General features: G+C 42.3%; 2 protein-coding genes across 5 annotated transcripts in view; one reads left to right on the top strand and one right to left on the bottom strand.

Moving 5' to 3' along the window:
* LOC118362501 (echinoderm microtubule-associated protein-like 5) overlaps positions 1-10,890 on the bottom strand; it is a 64,499-nt gene extending 53,609 nt beyond the window's left edge. For all 3 annotated transcript variants that reach the window (XR_008086208.1, XR_008086209.1, XM_052486212.1), the window contains exon 1: positions 10,412-10,890. Coding sequence is in view for 1 of the 3 variants with exons in the window: in XM_052486212.1 (XP_052342172.1) it covers positions 10,412-10,608 (197 nt within the window). In the remaining 2 variants the exon portion in view is untranslated. The remainder of the gene's footprint in view (positions 1-10,411) is intronic.
* Positions 10,891-12,530: 1,640 nt separating this feature from the next.
* Positions 12,531-18,975, top strand: LOC118362499 (tetratricopeptide repeat protein 8-like). 2 transcript variants are annotated; one of them, XM_035742873.2, is made up of 13 exons: positions 12,531-12,770; positions 13,481-13,601; positions 13,801-13,864; positions 14,041-14,290; positions 14,427-14,471; positions 14,582-14,667; positions 14,772-14,859; positions 15,124-15,234; positions 15,477-15,616; positions 15,786-15,960; positions 16,155-16,277; positions 18,068-18,151; positions 18,286-18,975. In XM_035742873.2, the coding sequence occupies exons 1-13, from the start codon at positions 12,657-12,659 to the stop codon at positions 18,400-18,402; spliced, it is 1,518 nt and encodes a 505-aa protein (XP_035598766.1). In that variant the 5' UTR covers positions 12,531-12,656; the 3' UTR covers positions 18,403-18,975. The 2 variants fall into 2 exon arrangements, 1 of the variants encoding a protein (XP_035598766.1); XR_004821215.1 differs by lacking the exon at positions 18,286-18,975 and having other exon boundaries at positions 15,786-15,964.
* The last annotated feature ends 1,534 nt before the right edge of the window (positions 18,976-20,509 follow it).

Genomic DNA, 20,509 nt, shown 5'->3' with positions numbered 1-20,509 from the left:
AAAGCACCTGAAAATAACACTCAACTTCCGAAGCTTTTCTCTTGTGCAGTCATGCATCAAAATCAGATACTATGATGACAAGTATTTAATTATGTATGTATGCATGTGTGTGTGTGTGCTCGAAGAGGGATGCCAGTATGGGGGGGTTGAAAATACTTGAGCTTTGTAGCAGCACTATCCAAGACAAGCAGCTTTGGATAATAAAATAATGGATGACTGTAGTACTAGCGTAGGCATTGGGATTTTGAACAGGGGTGCACCAGCCAGGATACAGAAATGGATAGCCAACCTGAAGAGTGTGTGCTGGAAAACCAGTAAGAGAAAATGGCTTGTCCCCAGCTATTAGCATCACCGTAATAGGCTCAAGCACATACGCATGACTTCACCCACATAGTGTGTGTACCATATGTGCTGAAGCTGTAATGAACACGAGGGGAGACAGAGAGATGGTTTCAAGCACAGGGCGCAGCAGGTGTTTGTTGAAAAGGACCTCAGGAGGAGGCAGGTAGCTGTGTCCAGGGGCAGGCAGAAGGTCATACACAGGGGGTCCAAAAGGGCAACAGTACAGGCAGGGAAAAGGCTAGTGACGTCGTCCAGGAGATCAGGGTAATAGGTAGATAACAGGAAATCCAATAGGCTAAAGTACAGGCAAGGAATAGGCGTCATTAGTGAGGCAGGCAAAAACTATCATACACAGGTGGCGAAAAACATAGCTCTGAAATACCACACAGTGATGGGGTGCAAAAAACTGAACTAAATAGTGTGTGATAATGACATACAGGTGTGTGAACAGGTGATTAGAATTCAGGTGATTGGGATCTGGAGAGTGAGCTGCGTTCAGGGGATCTACGTATTTGAGGGTGTGAGTTGGAAGCAGACGTTATGGAACCTATGTGTTGTTTTATATACATACTATATGCATAGCACACCTATCCTGATAAAAATGACACATTACATTTGTACTGCACAACTACTTCTCTATAACCTCAAATATGACTGTGTGATCATAATCACTTCAATCTCACCACATCCATCACAAGGACAACACATCTGAAATCAGACAGATGTGTCAGGCATTCCTGCTTTCAAGCTAAAGCTCCAAAAAAGGCAGCAGCCTCACCCGAAGTTGAGAGTTGCAAGCTCCTGCTAATAAGATAATGGGTTCAAGAAGCGCTGAAATACAGTAGATCCTATTGTTGGTGGAACAGAGAAATGAGGCAAGATGAGAGTGAATAGCTAGTCATTGCTCAGAATGACTAGAAATCCTACACATCCTCAGAAAGAGCCAAGTAGTCCTGCAGCACCTTCTCATCAGAATAAAGAGCATCACGAATCAACACAGATGAACCCTTAGAATCGTGCGAATTGGCCTATATGAATAGGGCTAAAATGAAACGTTTCTCACAGAAGAAATGCATAACCACGGTAGCAATTAAAAGGGAACAGTTTGGAGATTATGGGATAATTATTAGACTAAAGGTGAGGAGACAAGAGTTCACCTGACACAAGACTGAATCCAAATATTTACTGTACTTTTCCCCGCATTTGTTCATAATGAAAACCTGAAAACACTCTGGATACATTCAGTAACATGCTAAGAATATTCTTGGAGAATTTGAGGTAGATGTAACATAAAAAACGATTTTTTTTTTTACAAGGGTTTGAGTGAAACGTCTATCTCGTGTTTCCAAGTGGCCACACACCACTCCAAACTATGTCATATCAATGCACTTTTTTTTTTACTCAAAGAGTCTTCAACTATAAGGTGCCGTTGAGCTCTCCTAGTTGTGCTGTTGAGGAGAGCAAGCAAACTTGTAGTTGTTTTGATTGGAACACATTCCTTTATCCCTGCCTTCACACAATTACTGGTGTTGCTTACGCAATCCAGATACAGTCCATTATAAATCGCAATCTGGGTCAGGTGGGCATCATTTGAAAGGTTGCTCTATTGCCAATATGAATAGCTACATTACAAAATACGATCTTACAGTATTAGGCTTTCACAAGGCAATTCAAAGAAGCAGATGGTCATTTTGGTGCTCATAGAAGAGCTATGAATGCATTCAGATGTGTGGTCCACAGAAAATGTTCCTCACAATACAACAAAGTAGGCTCATTCTGTTCAGGATAACCCAGGGTGTGACGTCATGTCATCTTGTAACTGTACATAAAACATAGTGATCATAAACATTGACCCTGTATATGACATGAGTTTTATGACATGTGAAGTGCACACTTGGATTCACAGGTGTTTGGCTTGCTTGTATGACATCAAATCGGTATTTATTATAATTATCAAAATATCGTCAACTTTCAAAAGTTGACCAATTGATGGGGGCAACTTCTTGTTCAGCTCAAGTTCAGAAATCTGTCAGTCGAAACCCATACAGAGCTGTGAAGCGGAGACCCTGAGATCTGACATTGTGTATAGCATGTTACTGTACAACCGCTGCATTCCAATTTAGGAGCTTATCAGTGTCCAAATCTGCCAATTTCAACCCGTATAAGGGCACAAGTGTAACAGGTTACGGATCACATTAGAAATGAGTGAATACACATGGTAGATGGCCACACAGAGCACAGATAGAGTATGAATGAAGAGCAAGGTAGAGAGAAAGAGAGAGGAAGAATGACAGCCAGAGAGAGAGAGAGAGAGAGAGAGAGAGCAAGTAATAGTGAGTGATGAAGTGGAGTGGGATAGTGAGAAAGGGGTAGAATAATCGAGAGAGGAGAGCTTGCCTCTGATAAATATTGTGTGGCTGACTGAGACACAATGCTTGCCCACCCCTCCCCCATACTGCTCTGTGCTAACATGTCACTCCCATCGGATGTAATCTAATCCTGCCAACACGGCCCTTTAAATTCCTCTCCTTCACTCTGAAAGAGATCCAACTCTAGTGTGTTTACTATTTCAGTGACTGCAACGGGTGCTCTGATGAACCCCGGAAAAATCCATTCCTGGCTTGAAATTCCTCTCCATGCCTTGTGCTATAGTTCACCTTCTTCAAGAATCACTTTAGGGGATTACACCACCAACCTGTCTTTATCTTTGAACACATCTGCTTGTAATTCAGTTTAGCGTGTGTGTGTGTGTCCGTGGGAGATGTTTTTAGGTATGATTCCCTAATAATTTATAGTTGAATAAAGATATTAAGCAAGTTTAGCAAACATTTTAAATTGACTGAATTTTTGCCTACACTTTCTCAAGTTGGAGCTAAGTTTGGGCCAACTATATTTCTTTTAGTTCAGGTAACACTGAAAAGTTGAATAAACTATACTGAAAAAAATATATAAACCCAACATGCAACAATTTAAAATATTTTACTGAGTTACAGCTCAGATGAGGAAATCAGTCAATTGAAATAAATTAATTCGGCCCTTACCTATGGATTTCACATGACTGGGCAGGGGCACTGCCATGGGTGGGCCTGGGAGGGCATAGGCCCAACCACTGGGGAGCCAGGCCCAACCAATCAGCATGAGTTTTTCCCCACAAAAGGGCCTTATTACAGACATCAATATTTCTGTTTCATCAGCTGTCCGGGTGGCTTGGCCATGAAACATGGTACCAACACTTTACATGTGTGTTTATATTCTTGTTCGGTATAGTATCCAGCTAATTAATAAAAATGTGTTGAAACAACTAGATTTTTCTTTACAGTCTAGTTATGTTAGAGAAGTTATTCCCAAACTGGGGTAAGCATAATAAAAATGTGATTCACATTTTAAAAAATATATTAAAGATGTATATATAGGTCAGTTAGGATTTTAAGAATGTGAAATGTCAGAATAATAGTAGAGAGAAGGATTTATTTCAGCTTCTATTTCTTTCATCACATTCCCAGTGGGTCAGAAGTTTACAAACACTCAATTAGTAATTGGTAGCATTGCCTTTAAATGTTTTAACTTGGGTCAAACATTTCAGGTAGCCTTCCACAAGCTTCCCACAATAAGTTGGGTGAATTTTGGCCCATTCCTCCTGACAGAGCTGGTGTAACTGAGTCAGGTTTGTAGGCCTCAATGCTCCCACACACTTTTTCAGTTCTGCCCACAAATGTTCTATAGGATTGAGGTCAGGGCTTTGTGATGGCCACTCCAATACCTTGACTTTGTTGTACTTAAGCCATTTTGCCACAACTTTGGAAGTATGCTTGGTGTCATTGTCCATTTGGAAGACCCATTTGCAACCAAGCTTTAACTTCCTGACTGATATCCACATAATTTACCTACCTAACGATGCTATCTATTTTGTGAAGTGCACCAGTCCCTCCTGCAGCAAAGCACCCCCACAACATGATGATGCCAACCCTGTGCTTAATTGTTCCTGCTGTCACAGATATGGCTGGGACAGTGCTGGGGGAACATGCAAACAAAACTATACAGACAATGCCTTCATCAAACAACACTGTTTCACAATGCATCAGTGACATGGCAGGAGATGTTTTGAAACAATTACTGCTTCGCATACAAGCCAGTTACATGCGTTACAGCTGGATGAGTCAACAGACGTGGCGGGCCTGGCACAACTCCTGGTAAATGTCTGTTACATTTACGGTGGGATAATTAAGGAAGTCATCCTCTTCTGGAAACCAGGACAACAGGAGAGGATATTTTTAAAGTACTGGACAGCTTTGTGACATCAAATGGACTTTGGTGGTCAAGATGTGTTGGTATCTGTACTGATGGCACAAAAGCCATGACAGGAAGACATAGTGGAGTGGTAACGCACGCGCAAGCAGTTGCTCCGGCTGCCAAGGGAATGCCTGACAGCTTAAAAAATGTTTTGGACACGATAGTGAAAATGGTTAACTTCGTTAAAGCAAGGCCCCTGAACTGTTGTGTATTTTCTGCATTATGCATTGACATGGGCAGCGACCATGTAACGCTTTTACAACATACAGAAGTGCGCTGGTTATCAAGGGGCAAAGTATTGGCACATTTTTTAAAATTGAAAGACGAGCTTAAAGTTCTCTTTACTGACCATCATTTTCACTTGTCTGACCGCTTCGTTGATGACGAATTTCTCACACGACTGGCCTATCTGGGTGATGTTTTATCTCACCTGAATGATTTGAATCTAGGATTACAGGAACTCTCCACAACTATATTCAATGTGTGGGACAAAATTGAGGCTATGATTAAGAAGTTGAAGCTCTTTTCTGTCTGCATTAACAAGGACAACACACAGGTCTTTCCATCATTGTATAATTTTTGGTGTGCAAATTAACTCAAAGTTACGGACAATGTTAAATGTGATATAGCGAAGCACCTGAGTCAGCTGGGTGCGCAATTAAGCGCACCCGAAAATGGATGACACAAACAACTGGATTCGTTATCCCTCTCAAGCCCTGCCTCCAGTCCAATTACCGATATCTGAACAAGAGAACCTCATCGAAATTGCAATAAGCGGTTCTGTGAGAATTGAATTTATTAATCAGAAGCCACTGCTAGATTTCTGGATAGGTCTGCACTCAGAGTTTCTTGCCTTGGCAAATTGCGCTGTTAAGACACTGATGCCCTTTGCAACCACGTACCTATGTGAGGGTGGATTCTCGGCCCTCACTAGCATGAGAACTAAATACAGGCACAGACTGTGTGTGGAAAATATATTTAAGACTGAGACTCACTCCAATACAACCCAACATTGCAGAGGTATGTGCATCCTTTCAAGCACACCCTTCTCATTAACCTGTGGTGAGTTATTCACAATTTTTGATGACCAAATAAGTTTTTATATGTAAGATGGGTAAATAAAAAGCAAAATTATTGATTATTATATTATTTGTGCCCTGGTCCTATATGAGCTCTATGTCACTTCCCACGAGCCTGGTAATGACAAAAACTAACAATCATTCTTATGTTTAATAAATGTATTGTATAGTGTGTGTGTGGCAGGCTTACAATGATGGCAAAAAAAACATTTGAAAGTGCGCTGACCCTGGTGCTAGAGGGGGTACGCAGCTGAAGGTTGAATGTTTGAAGGGTTACGGGACTATAAAAGGTTTGAGAACCACTGCGTTAGAGGACAGATAACACTTATCCTGGAGTGGATAGACAAGACGGTACCACAAAGTACTATGCTGGGTGCGACTCAGTGAGAGTGAACAAGGGTCACAGTCAGTCCAATGAAATGGCCTGTCATTCATGTTTGAAAACATTAGCTAGCTCTCCTCAGTCAGTCAGTCAGACTGGGAAACCGGCAGACAGAGGACGCCACAGGGCAAGATAACATCAGGAGAGTGAGCAATTAATTCATCCAGCACACAAAACACTAACAAATATAAACATACAGTAGTTACAACACAAACAAACAGAAGAACTGAATCATGTCTGAATCTGTCTGAATTAAACACAGACTGACTTCAAGTAATGAAAGTTAGACTCCCTTCACCTGTCTCTCTTGTGGCTGTTTCTTCTGTAGAAAATGAAAACACGGCACAGTGAGGAAGGAGATGACTCCCAATGCTATTTGAGGAGTCTGCATCTTCCACATGGCTTCGTGCAATGTTAGAGAGAGCCGCCCGCCAACAGCTGCAGTTCTGTCTTCTGTGTCTGCTCGACATTGCTTCCCCTGAGCCCTCACCTCTGAGGCAACCAAAACACAGTTATCTGCACACCCCGTGATTGTATTAGCTCACCAAGCTAAAGTCTAAACATTAGCATGGCGAGCCAACACAAGTCTTCAGGTCTCAGACATGGCACCGAATTACCTCCACTACACATATGCTTCTGATATGTAATATGAGATGGATCAACTCCTCTGTAGCTCAGTTGGTAGAGTATGGTGCTTGCAAATTCAGGATAGTGGGTCCAATTCCCGGGACCATCCATAAGTAAAATGTATGCATGCATGACTGTAAGTAGCTTTGGATAAAAGTGTGTGCTAAAATGGCATATATTATATTATTATATTACTCCTCACGGCATTTGAACTGAAGCACTTCACACAGAAGGCAAGGCAAGGTCTGTCTCTCTGTTGACCAATGAATAATGGAGCAGCAGAACAGCTGACTAACGACACTACAGTATATAATCCTAGTCATCTCCAGGCCAACCCACACAATGACAACACAGCCACTGGAGCAGTGGACACAGGTCATTCAGTACATGGTCATTCATTGTAAGGAGCAAGCTGCCGCAGTTTTTCCCCTAGAAGTGAAAGAGGGGTAATTATAATATTATAAGAAAGAATATTTCCTCAAGAGGTTGGCTGAGTTCCTCCCCATTGACGTGAATGATTGGAACGATCATAGGGATGTGGGTCTCTGTGTCTATTCAAGTTTACCTGACCCACCATCAAAAATATCTATTTGCGAATCGCAGACTAAAGTGTTTCAAACATTCCCTGAAAGACCTTCAAGTCCATCCATTCCCTTTCATCCTGACAGTTATGATGGGTCGCTGTGCAGTAATCATGGGTTTTAAGGGTGGAATAGTGAATGCAGAGTGGAGTTACTGTATTTCACGTTCCACTATGACTAGAAAGAAATGCACTATATAGACAAAAGTATGTGGACACCCATTCAAATTAGTGTATTTGGCTATTTCAGCCACACCCATTGCTGACAGGTGTATAACATCGAGCACACAGCCATGCAATCTCCATAGACAAACATTGATAGTAGAATGGCCTTACTGAAAAGCTCAGTGGCTTTCAACGTGGCACCAACATAGGATGCTACCTTTCCAACTAGTCAGTTGGTCAAATTTCTGCCTTGCTAGAGCTGCCCTGGTCAACTGTGTGCTGTTATTGTGAAGTAGAAACATCTAGGAGCAACAGCGGCTCAGCCGCAATGTGGTAGACCACACAAGCTTACAGAACAGGACCTCCGAGTGCATAAAAATTGTCTGTCCTTGGTCATAACACTCACTACCAAGTTCCAAACTGCCTCTGGAAGCAACATCAGCACAATAACTGATCGTAGGGAGCTTCATGAAATAGGTTTCCATGACCAAGCAGCCCAGACACAAGTCTAAGATCACCATGCACAATGCCAAGCGCCGGCTGGAGGGGGCTAAAGCTCGCCGCCATTGGACTCTCGAGCAGTGGAAACATGTTCTCTGGAGTGATAAATCACTCTTCACCATCTGGCAGTCTGACGGACGAATCTGGGTTTGGCGATGCCAGGAGAATGCTACCTGCCTGAATGCATAGTGCCAACTGTAAAGTTTGATGGAGGAGGAATAATGGTCTGGGGCTGTTTTTTATGGTTCAGGCTAAACCCCTTAGTTCCAGTGAAGGGAAATCTTAACGCTACAGCATTCAATTACATTCTAGATGATTCTGTGCTTCCATCTTTGTGGCAACAGTTTGGGGAAGGCCCTTTCCTATTTTAACACGACAATGCCGCCATGTAAGAATTTGTTCTTAACTCTTGATACTCCCCATCCCGGATCCGGGAGCGTAATCATCGACTGACACTAATTAGCATAACGCAACGGACATAAATATTACTAGAAAATAATCCTAATCCTACAAGTGAAATATACTGAGACACAGCTTAGCCTTTTGTTAATCATCCTGTCGTCTCAGATTTTCAAAATATGCTTTACAGCCAAAGCTAGACAAGCATTTGTGTAAATTGATCGATAGCCCAGCATAGCATTTTGTCCAGCTAGCAGCAGGTAACTTGGTCACGGAAATCAGAAAAGCAATCAAATTAAATTGTTTACCTTTGATGAGCTTCGGATGTTTTCACTCACGAGACTCCCAGTTAGATAGCCAATGTTCATTTTTTCCAAAAATATTATTTTTGTAGGCGAAATAGCTCCGTTTGTTCTTCACGTTTGGCTGAGAAATCGACCGGAAATTAGGGTCACGAAAACGCCGAAAAATATTCCTAATTAGCTCCATAATATCAACAGAAACATGGCAAATGTTGTTTATAATCAATCTTCAAGGTGTTTTTCAAATATCTATTTGATAATATATCCACCGGGACAATTGGTTTTTCAGTAGGACCGATTGGAAAAATGGCTACCTCTGTATTTTACGCGAGAGTCACTCTGAGAGCCATCAGGTGACCACTTACACAATGTAGCCACTTACGGGTATTCTTCAACATTAATGCGTAAAACTACGTCACAATGCTGTAGACACCTTGGGGAATACGTAGAAAAAGTAATCTGGTTGATAGCCCATTCACTGCTCAATAGGGACGCATTGGAACGCAGAGCTTTCATAACACGAGGCACTTCCGGATTTGATTTTTCTCAGGCTTTCGCCTGCAATATCAGTTCTGTTATACTCACAGACAATATTTTTACAGTTTTGGAAACTTTAGAGTGTTTTCTATCCTAAGCTGTCAATTATATTCATATTCTAGCATCTTGTCCTGACAAAATATCCCGTTTACTTTGGGTACGTTATTTTTTCAAAAATGAAAATACTGCCCCCTAGTCACAACAGGTTTTAACTGACTTGCCTAGTTAAATAAAGGTTTAAAAAAAACAAATGCACAATGAGAGGTTCATACAGAAATGGTTTGTCGAGATTGGTGTGGAAGAAATTGACTGGCCTGCTCTGAGCCCTGACCTCAACCCCATCGAACACCTTTGGGATGAAATGGAACGCCGCCTGCGAGCCAGGCCTCATCATCCAACATCAGCGCCCGACCTCGCTAATGCTCTTGTGGCTGAATGGAAGCAAGTCCCCGCAGCAATGTTCCAACATCTAGTGGAAATCCTTCCCAGAAGAGTGGAAGATGTTATAGCAGCAAAGGGGAACCAACTCCATATTAATGCCTGATTTTTGAATGAGATGTTCGACGAACAGGTGTCCACATACAGCAAAAAAATTACCTCAAATGCCATAAGTTATGCAAAATAAATCCAGTTTAGGATCATGAGATAAAATGTCTCACCTCCCCATAGGAGGACCCTTTGAAGAACCCCTTTTAGTTCCAGGTAGAGCCTTTTGGGTTCCATGTAGAACCCTTTCCACAGAGGGTTCTACATAGAACCCAAAAGAGTTCTACCTGGAACCAAAAAGGGTTCTCCTATGGGGAGAGCTGCAGAACCATTTTAGAAACCATTTTTCTAAGAGTGTATTGTATCAGATATGATACAGTAACTGCATCTTTTCAAAACAAAATTATTACATCATTACTCCCACCCAAGCCTCTACTTTTAATGAAGTTGCTGTCCATCCAGTAGGTGCTGAAAGGCGGTTAGCTCACAAGTTGAGCTCAGTGTGATGTTTTCACAAACTATATCATTTTGACTCGTTGAAACTGTATAGTTATATATTACAAGTCATAACCTCGATTCAATATAGACTTGTAGGCAAAGTATATCCTCGCCAGAAATAGAAACTTGATCAGTTTAGTGTTTTTATTGATGCTACCTCCTCGTGTTATATTTTGTATCTCGGTATATCTGTGAATGAATGAGTTCCTGCAAGTGCGATTACCTGATTATGTCATCGTTGTGGCCCAAGTAAAATTTTTGCTTGTGTTCCCGTGTGTTATACACTACTCCCACACCGGCGACGAAGTAGACAATTTCCTTGGCAGCTGTGTAGTACAGGTTGTTGCGGCACTGATGTCCCCGATACCCGTAAACCCATTCTAGTCGCAGGTGACAATTCGGAGCGGTCCTGTCAGCCATGTCCGTACTTCTTCTCTGTCTCGAGTATTTGATATTTCTTCATTCACCGAGAAGGATTTCATTCAATCCCATATCTCTTAGTTCCACTGAAAATGCATTGTATCCGGTACAAGCGGTTATAGCGGGCATTTGTGTTCCATGTGCATAATTGTCTCACTAAATCTAGGTTTACTTTGATAATATGCGTATCTCTAATTAAAAATAGTTAACTATACAGTTCTTTTCATAGTAAAAAGCAAATATCTATCTCTTCTTCCCGCTCGAGACAGGTCGAAGCTCTAGTCAAATCCTATAAGATGGAGTATTCGCGTTTATTTACACGCACCGCCCCAAAATGTGATCTACATTTGTGATTGATCAACTATCTGTCCAATCACATCCCCGAATATCTATTTAGCGTTTGAAGGGATATTCATGGACCAATGACAATCATTAGAAAGGGATAAACGTCAGCCCCTAAAGAATGCACTTTAACCAATGGCTCTAACCCTGGCTAACCAATGGTGTGTAGACAATACAAGGAAGCTTTTGACAGCTGTCAATCCAAGTAGGCGCCGTTGAATATTTTACCCTTTTGCACATTTCTTTAACATTTTAACAGTAGTTCCTCTATCCATGCATAGGCTTTAACCAACAGAAAGAAGGTCTACATTCGTGTTTAGGAGACTATAAATTATGTTGTTGTCATAAAAATTGACATTTAAAAAATGAACTGTATTACATATTCACCAACTGCATGTTTTTTTTAAGATAAAACATGCGTTCAGGTATTCTACTTTATTAACTCGCCATCCTCTCAGCTCCTACTTTTTATAAAGTCGCTGTCCACACGGTGGGTGCTGAAGTGAAGGTCACAGAATGTAGCCTCTCAGAGCATTTTGATGGGGGGATTGTGCATTCCTGGTGTAACTTGGGCAGTTATTATTGCCATCCTGTACCTGTCCCGCATGTGTGATGTTAGGATGTACCGATCCTGTGCAGGTGTTGTTACACGTGGTCTGCCACTGCGAGGACGATCAGCTGTCCATCCTGTCTCCCTGTAGCGCTGTCTTAGGCATCTCACAGTAAGGACATTGCAATTTATTGCCCTGGCCACATCTGCAGTCCTCATGCCTCCTCGCAGCATCCCTAAGGCACGTTCACGCAGATGATCAGGGACCTTGGGCATATTTCTTTTGGTGTTTTTCAGAGTCAGTGGAAAGGACTCTTTAGTGTCCTAAGTTTTCATAACTGTGACCTTCATTGTCTACTATCTGTAAGCTGTTAGTGTCTTAACGACCGTTCCACAGGTGTATGTTCATTAATTGTTTATGGTTCATTGAACAAGCATGGGAAACAAACAGTGTTTAAACCCTTTGCAATGAAGATCTGTGAAGTTATTTGGATTTTTACGAATTATCTTTGAAAGACTGGGTCCTGAAAAAGGGACATTTCTTTTTTTGCTGAGTTTAGTTACAAAGTAGCTAAAAAGTAGTAAGTAGTTGGAAAGTTGCTAATTAGCAAAAAAATTATAAAGTTGTCCATGATGAGATTTGAACTCACAACCTTCTGTTATACGTCCACCCATCCACCCACCAACCACCCTGCCTTAAGTAACCATACCAAACGTAACATATCATAGCAGTTAAAGCATCCCAGATATACGTTTACTATGTTACATCTAGTCTATGAGACCAAACTGCATACCCTTTGAAAACAAAGACAGGCAGTACACAAAAGTTATTGAATAAACGCACTGATCTTGCTTCACTTCAAATAATAATATTGTTCTCACGGTAAATGCCAAAGAAATTAATGCAGCATTGGGTGATTGCCCCGGGTGAGCAGAGTTAACATTGTAGAATGGATGGAATGGTAATAAAAATTGCACACGCCCGCCCGGCGTGCGGAGGGGGCTCAATCAAGTGCACCTACAAGAGGACCTCCCCTATCCTCTGTTGCCGCGAGTGACAGGACGCTTGCTGCTCAAGCAACAAGCTTAGCGTTGATAGCTAAGCTCTAAAAACGTACCTACCTACCTCTTAAATTATTTTAGCACCACTGACGAAATGGAGGTGCCGATGGATCCCTTGTTTCTTGCATGGAGCTACTTTAGAAGACGGAAGTTCCAACCATGTTCTGATATTTGTTCGAAGATGTTAGAGGACAGTCCATACGACCAGGTTAGAAATAGCTAAACTAGTATTTTAGCTCTGCTAGCCAGCTCCAGGCATGAATCCAATTTAGCTAATGGTAATATTTATCAGTAGCGTGCTTGCAAAGTATTCTTTGACATTTTCTGTATCATTGTCTATTCCTCATTACTGTATTGCCAGAGATACTCTGACGTTGCTTGCTTAGCTATCTGTTGTTTTGTTAGCACATTGTTAGCTAGCTAGCTATCGGTGGCATAAAAAACAAGAACTTGTTAGCTAGAGGGCTATCATCATATCTGGCAAGTTTGGACCTTATTGTGACCCACTTTCGATTTTCACTATCACTATTTAATCTCACCTTTTAATTAATCTAGCTTCTCTTAACTCCAATTGTCTTGAAATGTGCTTGCTATAGCCTAGCATAATTTTTGCATCAAATCTGTCTTCACCTCTTATCTCATCATTTCACACACTGCTGTCTTAAAAGGAACCTGACTCCTCATCACATATTTCTGAGGTAACCTCTTCCTGCTGTGCTCCTTTTATTCTGTGTCTCTGTACATGCTGCATCTAAACCTGGCATGTTTGGACATGTTGAAGTACAAATAGAACGGGTAGAGAAATTAATTAAATATCACAGTAGCACATCGGTGTTGGAGTTCCCTACCTTGTAACATCAAAGTAAACACAATTTTCACATTGTAAAATCAAATCTACTACCTTTGCTCTTTGGGCAGGCTGCATGGAGTCTGAAGACCCGTGCTCTGACAGAGATGGTCTACATCGATGAGGTGGAGGTGGACCAGGAGGGGATCGCTGAGATTATGCTGGATGAAAGCTCCATTGCCCAGGTTGCTCGTAAGTCTGAACTCTAAACTTTCCCAGAGGGACACGAGTTCTTCCTGGGCAGGAAAAACTCCTGACCATGACTAGTCTTCTGCAGAACAGCCTACGAAAGTCAATATCAATAATATATTACTGTTCTGAATCTGTTCTGGTAAAATCTCTCCAAAATGTTCCCAGCTCTTGAGTGTACTGTAATGAAGCTGTCTTTCAGGCCCTGGGACATCACTGAGGCGTCCTGAAACAAGCCATGGAGGTGGACCTACTCCAGCTATCAGGTATGTGACCTTTTCTATTCACAACTATCTTGTTAGGTAAGTATTCCAAGCATTTCCCCTACTGGAATTGTGTTATTACTGTAACAATATTTCTGCCAATGAGTTGTGAGGAGCATTATGTACCCTGGGAAAGCATCAGGTTAGTTCTGAAATGAGCTTTTCTGTCCTGAATCTAGGCCCATTACCCAATCGGGACGACCAATCACAGGGTTCGTGAGGCCCAGTACCCAGTCTGGCAGACCAGGGACAATGGAACAGGCCATTAAGACCCCGCGCACAGCACACACTGCCCGCCCTATCACTGGTGCATCTGGGAGATTTGTCCGGCTGGGAACAGCCTCCATGTTAACCAATCCTGAGGGGCCATTTATAAATTTGTCAAGACTCAACTTGGCTAAATATGCCCAGAAGCCCAATTTATCCAAGGTATGACTGATTTTAACTAATGTACTGTAAGGTAAGGAACAGTCTCTCAAAAAATATGTGTCGTAAATGTATTTATTGTGGTTATTCACCTTCAATACGTGTTATGACTGTTCTGTTGTTGTTTATCTGCCCCCAGACCTTGTTTGAGTACATCTTCCATCATGAAAATGATGTAAAAAATGTGAGTTATAAATACAGATATACAGTATGTCTTTGGCTTTTCATGCAGTTTTTGTTTGTAAGTTTCCGTCAAAAACGATTTGTACCTACCCTGTCATGTTTTGTGAAAAGGCTTTAGACCTGGCTGCTCTGGCCACTGAGAATGCTCAGTTCAAAGACTGGTGGTGGAAAGTCCAGCTGGGGAAGTGCTACTACAGGTAAAGCTTTAGCTGATTACTTAGATCTCAAACAACTGTTAGTATACAATGCATACTATACTACCACTACAGCTCTACGACATTGGAACTGTTTGTATTAACAGACTTGGTTTACACCGGGAATCAGAAAAACAGTTCCGATCTGCTCTCAATCATCAGCAGGTGGTGGACACATACCTCTATCTGGCCAAGGTAACAACATACAACTTACGATGTCCCTAACACTCTTTTAACACTGTAAATACTGTGTAACTACACTGTATACAGTATAGATTAACCCTCGCACAAGGCTTCTCTGTAGCAGATAAAAACCTGGTGGTGTGTCACTCAATGACAAGTTGTTTCTATTTGTTCAAATAGGTTTATGTTTTTTTTTAATCAACCTACTGACCTATTTATCTTCATTAGTACACAAATGACAAAAATACTTATTGTTCTGTTATGCCACTAAAACAGGTGTATCAGCGGCTTGATCAACCTATAACTGCACTGAACCTCTTCAAGCAAGGTCTGGACCACTTCCCTGGGGAGGTCACTCTCTTAACAGGAATTGCTCGAATTCACGAGGCACGTAACAATTCCTTTGTTGTTTGTTTGCAAAGCATTCTCTTGCTTAAAGAAACCACAGGTTGAAATCATCATGTCAAATGTGTAACCTGAAACGAGCAGCTGATTGCCTAGGAATTTAGAGCCTAATTGTTTTGTAGCTCTAGTAGCTATTGAATTACTCTACTGTAAAATGAGAGAACAGATGCAGATTGATCAGGAGGTCCAAAATCAGTCTTTATAGTTATGTGTCTCTCTCACAGGAGATGAATAACATCACCTCAGCCACAGAGTACTACAAAGATGTCCTGAAGCAGGACAACACTCACGTTGAGGCTATCGCCTGCATAGGCAGCAATCACTTCTACACGGACCAGCCTGAGATCGCCTTGCGCTTTTACCGGTTAGTCACACACGGCACACACACGGCACCCCCTTCAAATCCCTCATCTAACTCTGATTAGTATGTATATGCCTGTGTGATTTCATTTAGACATTTCAGTGGATACACATGCCTTGCATGGTTACATTATTTTAAGTTGTATTTTCCCTCTAACCGTCCTTCCCTGTAGACGGCTGCTGCAGATGGGGGTATATAATTGCCAGCTGTACAACAACCTGGGATTGTGCTGCTTTTATGCCCAGCAGTATGATATGACCCTGTCCTCCTTCGAGAGGGCTCTGGCCCTGGTGGCCAATGATGAGGAGCAGGCTGACGTCTGGTACAACATTGGACACGTGGCCGTGGTGGGTTAGTGTTAACTTAGCACACACAGATGTTAGTTATTGCATCAAGTTACTCTACAGCACCCTCTTCTGTATGCCAACTGGTTTCTCCTGGACAGGATCCACATCTGGCTGAGTGCTTTGAACAAATAGCATGCTATCACTTATTCTTTGCATTTCTGTTTGTTACTTGCATCTTATGTTTCTCCCCACAGGGAATAGGAGACCTGACTCTGGCATCCCAGTGTTTTAAACTGGCCTTGGCCTTCAACAACGACCATGCTGAGGCCTATAATAATCTGGCCGTGCTGGAGCTACGCAAGGGACACATTGAGCAGGTGAATGAACTGGTGTGTCTAGGTCTTCAAATACACTGCTCAAAAAAACAAAGGGAACACTAAAATAACACGTCCTAGATCTGAATGAATGAAATATTCTTATTAAATACTTTTTTCTTTACATAGTTGAATGTGCTGACAACAAAATCACACAAAAATGATCAATGGAATTCAAATGTATCAACCCATGGAGGTCTGGATTTGGAGTCACACTCAAAATTAAAGTGGAAAACCACACTACAGGCTGATCCAACTTTGATGTAATGTCCTTAAAACAAGTCAAAATGAGGCTCAGTAGTGTGTGTGGCCTCCACGTGCCTGTATGACCTCCCTACAACGCCTGGGCATGCTCCTGATGAGGTGGCGGATCTCCTCCCAGACCTGGACTAAAGCATCCGCCAACTCCTGGACAGTCTGTGGTGCAACGTGCTCAATTGGATTCAGGTCTGAGGAACGGGCGGGCCAGTCCATAGCATCAATGCCTTCCTCTTGCAGGAGCTGCTGACACACTCCAGCCACATGAGGTATAGCACCCAGGGCCAACCGCACCAGCATATGGTCTCACAAGGGGTCTGAGGATCTCATCTCGGTACCTAATGGCAGTCAGGCTACCTCTGGCGAGCACATGGAGGGCTGTGCGGCCCCCCCCAAAGAAATGCCACCCCACACCATGACTGACCCACCGCCAAACCGGTCATGCTGGAGGATGTTGCAGGCAGCAGAACGTTCTCCACAGCGTCTCCAGACTCTGTCACGTGCTCAGTGTGAACCTGCTTTCATCTGTGAAGAGCACAGGGCGCCAGTGGCGAATTGGCCAATCTTGGTGTTCTCTGGCAAATGCCAAACGTCCTGCACGGTGTTGGGCTGTAAGCACAACCCCCACCTGTGGACGTCGGGCCCTCATACTACCCTCATGGAGTCTGTTTCTGACCGTTTGAGCAGACACATGCACATTTGTGGCCTGCTGGAGGTCATTTTGCAGGGCTCTGGCAGTGCTCCTCCTGCTCCTCCTTGCACAAAGGCGGAGGTAGCGGTCCTGCTGCTGGGTTGTTGCCCTCCTACGGCCTCCTCCACGTCTCCTGATGTACTAGCCTGTCTCCTGGTAGCGCCTCCATGCTCTGGACACTACGCTGACAGACACAGCAAAACTTCTTGCCACAGCTCGCATTGATGTGCCATCCTGGATGAGCTGCACTACCTGAGCCACTTGTGTGGGTTGTAGACTCCGTCTCATACTACCACTAGAGTGAAAGCACCGCCAGCATTCAAAAGTGACCAAAACATCAGCCAAGAAGCATAGGAACTGAGAAGTGGTCTGTGGTCACCACCTGCAGAACCACTCCTTTATTGGGGGTGTCTTGCTAATTGCCTATAATTTCCACCTGTTGTCTATTCCATTTGCACAACAGCATGTGAAATGTATTGTCAATCAGTGTTGCTTCCTAAGTGGACAGTTTGATTTCACAGAAGTGTGATTGACTTGGAGTTACATTGTGTTGTTTAAGTGTTCCCTTTATTTTTTGGAGCAGTGTATATAATTTTGATCAAATGTTAGTTCTGATAAGTGTATTGAGTATGAATCTGTTTTAAATGATATGCTTTCTTTCCAACTGAAATAAACTTCTTCTAGGCTTGCTCCTCTGAAGTATTATGCCCAGTGGTTCTTTTCCATATGATACAACACATTATTTAAAGTCTTTAGTGTACTGCTTATGATGTTTTTGGTTTTGAGTCTAATTCAGAATGGTTGTTTTTGTTTCGATGTCCTATTTTTCTCTTCTTTTTCACAGTCCAAAGCTTTCCTCCAGACCGCTGCATCAATTGCCCCTCACATGTATGAGCCACACTTTAACTACTCCACTCTGTCAGACAAGGTAACCAGACACTTCATCTGCACTTTTATTTCAATTTCAATAAAAACACATTGCTATGCCTGGTATAAAACAGACAGTTTTTAGTCATGAGTGATTATATGAATTGATATGCTGTTGTTTTCTGCTGTGTCCAGATTGGAGATCTGCAGAGTAGCTACACGGCAGCCCAGAGGTCAGAAGATGCTTTCCCTGAGCATGTAGATACCCAGCAGATCCTGAAACACCTGCGCCAGCACTTTGCTGTGCTGTGACCTACTGACTGACACACCTGACTTGACAGTCCAAACTTCCCGTGTGATAACTTAGTTGTCGCAGAGTGCTGCTATTGAACAACAGTGACTGGCCTCATGTTCTGGTTAGACATCATCACAATCTACAGAAAAACATTCTGCTGTTAGATGATGGTGACAATACACAGCCTAAATGATACAAAGAGCAATTTGGCTTGGGCAACTCACTGCACAGACATTATTATAAAACAGTTATTTAAAACTGCCTGGCCCAATGCAGGTCTTATTAGTTGTATTTTAAGTGTTTTATTTGCAGCCAAGATTGGTTTTGGCATTTGTTTTTCTCATCAACTGTTGATTCACATACATGTGTAATAGTATTTAAGGTACTTTTAAGCACCGATAGTGAATGTACATAATAAAGTATGAACATGGAAGAAAAACATATTTACCATAGTACATATTTATACTGCTATCTTTTTATAGTGTATTCAGATGTAAACCTGGGATGTATTTTGGTATTAACATTACTATTGTCATAATTTGTAGTCTGTCTTGTTTGTAAGGAGTAAACTATATAAACTTTTTTATATAGATGCAGAACTAGTTAAGTTGTTTAACTTTACAGTATGACAATTTATTTGATCAGATAAAATGTTATGTACAACTTAAAAGTTACATTTGATTCCAATGCTTATTATTTTGAATGTATGCATTTACTTATTGAAATAATGGCAATTTTATAGTAATTTCTAAGCTTTCCTTGATTTTATTGCACATATCCATTTCAATGGATGCGTACACAGCATCATTCCAGGACTCCATGTGATTTATTTTGGAATGGATGGCCGCACAGTCCTCCATTCCATAGTGGTCATTGGGCTGTCTCATGCCAGTACCTTTCAACCAAATTAAATATTCCTTAGTTGACATTCTGGTCTTTTCCTGAATGATAATGGTACAGTGGAAACATTTAACCAAGTACCGCTTGACATGTTGGTCTTAACAAATACATAGAAGATCATGCATGGTTATACCTGTGTCCAGTCCATTGACTTGTGCAGCTCTTACCCCTGAGTCAGCTCAGTCCCGTTAACCCATGTCCAGGTCCCCTCTGTATCCTCCTTCAGTCCTATCCGTAACCCTTTCATGTGCATGGGTTTGGCGTTAAACTGCACCTTGTGTATCATCTTACTTATGAACACCTGAGAAAACAAACACAAGCCAGGCAAGAAGCTGAATGAATCATTGATAACTACGGCTTTTGGACAATCTTTCTCTTGTACTGTGCTCTCAAGCCATTACAATGTAGAGGGGAGTGGGGTCAATTACAGCGTTCTACAAAGACTCATTGCATAGAACTTATGAAAATGATAGAAAGTTCTATGCTGACCTGTTATGTAAATCAAATCAAATTTATTTTTTAGCCCTTCGTACATCAGCTGACATCTCAAAGTGCTGTACAGAAACCCAGCCTAAAACCCCAAACAGCAAGCAATGCAGGTGTAGAAGCACGGTGGCTAGGAAAAACTCCCTAGAAAGGCCAAAACCTAGGAAGAAACCTAGAGAGGAACCAGGCTATGTGGGGTGGCCAGTCCTCTTCTGGCTGTGCCGGATGGAGATTATAACAGAACATGGCCAAGATGTTCAAATGTTCATAAATGACCAGCATGGTCGTATAATAATAAGGCAGAACAGTTGAAACTGGAGTAGCAGCACGGTCAGGTGGACTGGGGACAGCAAGGAGTCATCATGTCAGGTAGTCCTGGGGCATGGTCCTAGGGCTCAGGTCCTCCGAGAGAGAGAAAGAAAGAGAATTAGAGAGAGCATATGTGGGGTGGCCAATCCTCTTCTGGCTGTGCTGGGTGGAGATTATAACAGAACATGGCCAAGATGTTAAAATGTTCATAAATGACCAGCATGGTCGAATAATAATAAGGCAGAACAGTTGAAACTGGAGCAGCAGCACGGCCAGGTGGACTGGGGACAGCAAGAAGTCATCATGTCAGGTAGTCCAGGGGCATGGTCCTAGGGCTCAGGTCAGTTGAAACTGGAGCAGCAGCACGGCCAGGTGGACTGGAGACAGCAAGGAGTCATCATGTCAGGTAGTCCTGGGGCATGGTCCTAG

Source organism: Oncorhynchus keta, chromosome 29 (assembly GCF_023373465.1).
Source record: "Oncorhynchus keta strain PuntledgeMale-10-30-2019 chromosome 29, Oket_V2, whole genome shotgun sequence".
NCBI classification, from domain to species: domain Eukaryota; kingdom Metazoa; phylum Chordata; class Actinopteri; order Salmoniformes; family Salmonidae; genus Oncorhynchus; species Oncorhynchus keta.
The sequence above is the reverse complement of the archived record's forward strand: the minus strand, read 5'-3'. Positions and strand labels throughout refer to the sequence as shown.

Excerpts from the sequence above, each read along its gene's own strand:
- LOC118362499 (XM_035742873.2), top strand. The coding sequence starts at position 12,657 with ATGGAGGTGCCGATGGATCCCTTGTTTCTTGCATGGAGCTACTTTAGA. Across the intron at positions 14,291-14,426 it reads AGAAGCCCAATTTATCCAAG|ACCTTGTTTGAGTACATCTT; the intron begins GTATGACTGATT and ends ATCTGCCCCCAG. Across the intron at positions 14,472-14,581 it reads ATGAAAATGATGTAAAAAAT|GCTTTAGACCTGGCTGCTCT; the intron begins GTGAGTTATAAA and ends TTTTGTGAAAAG.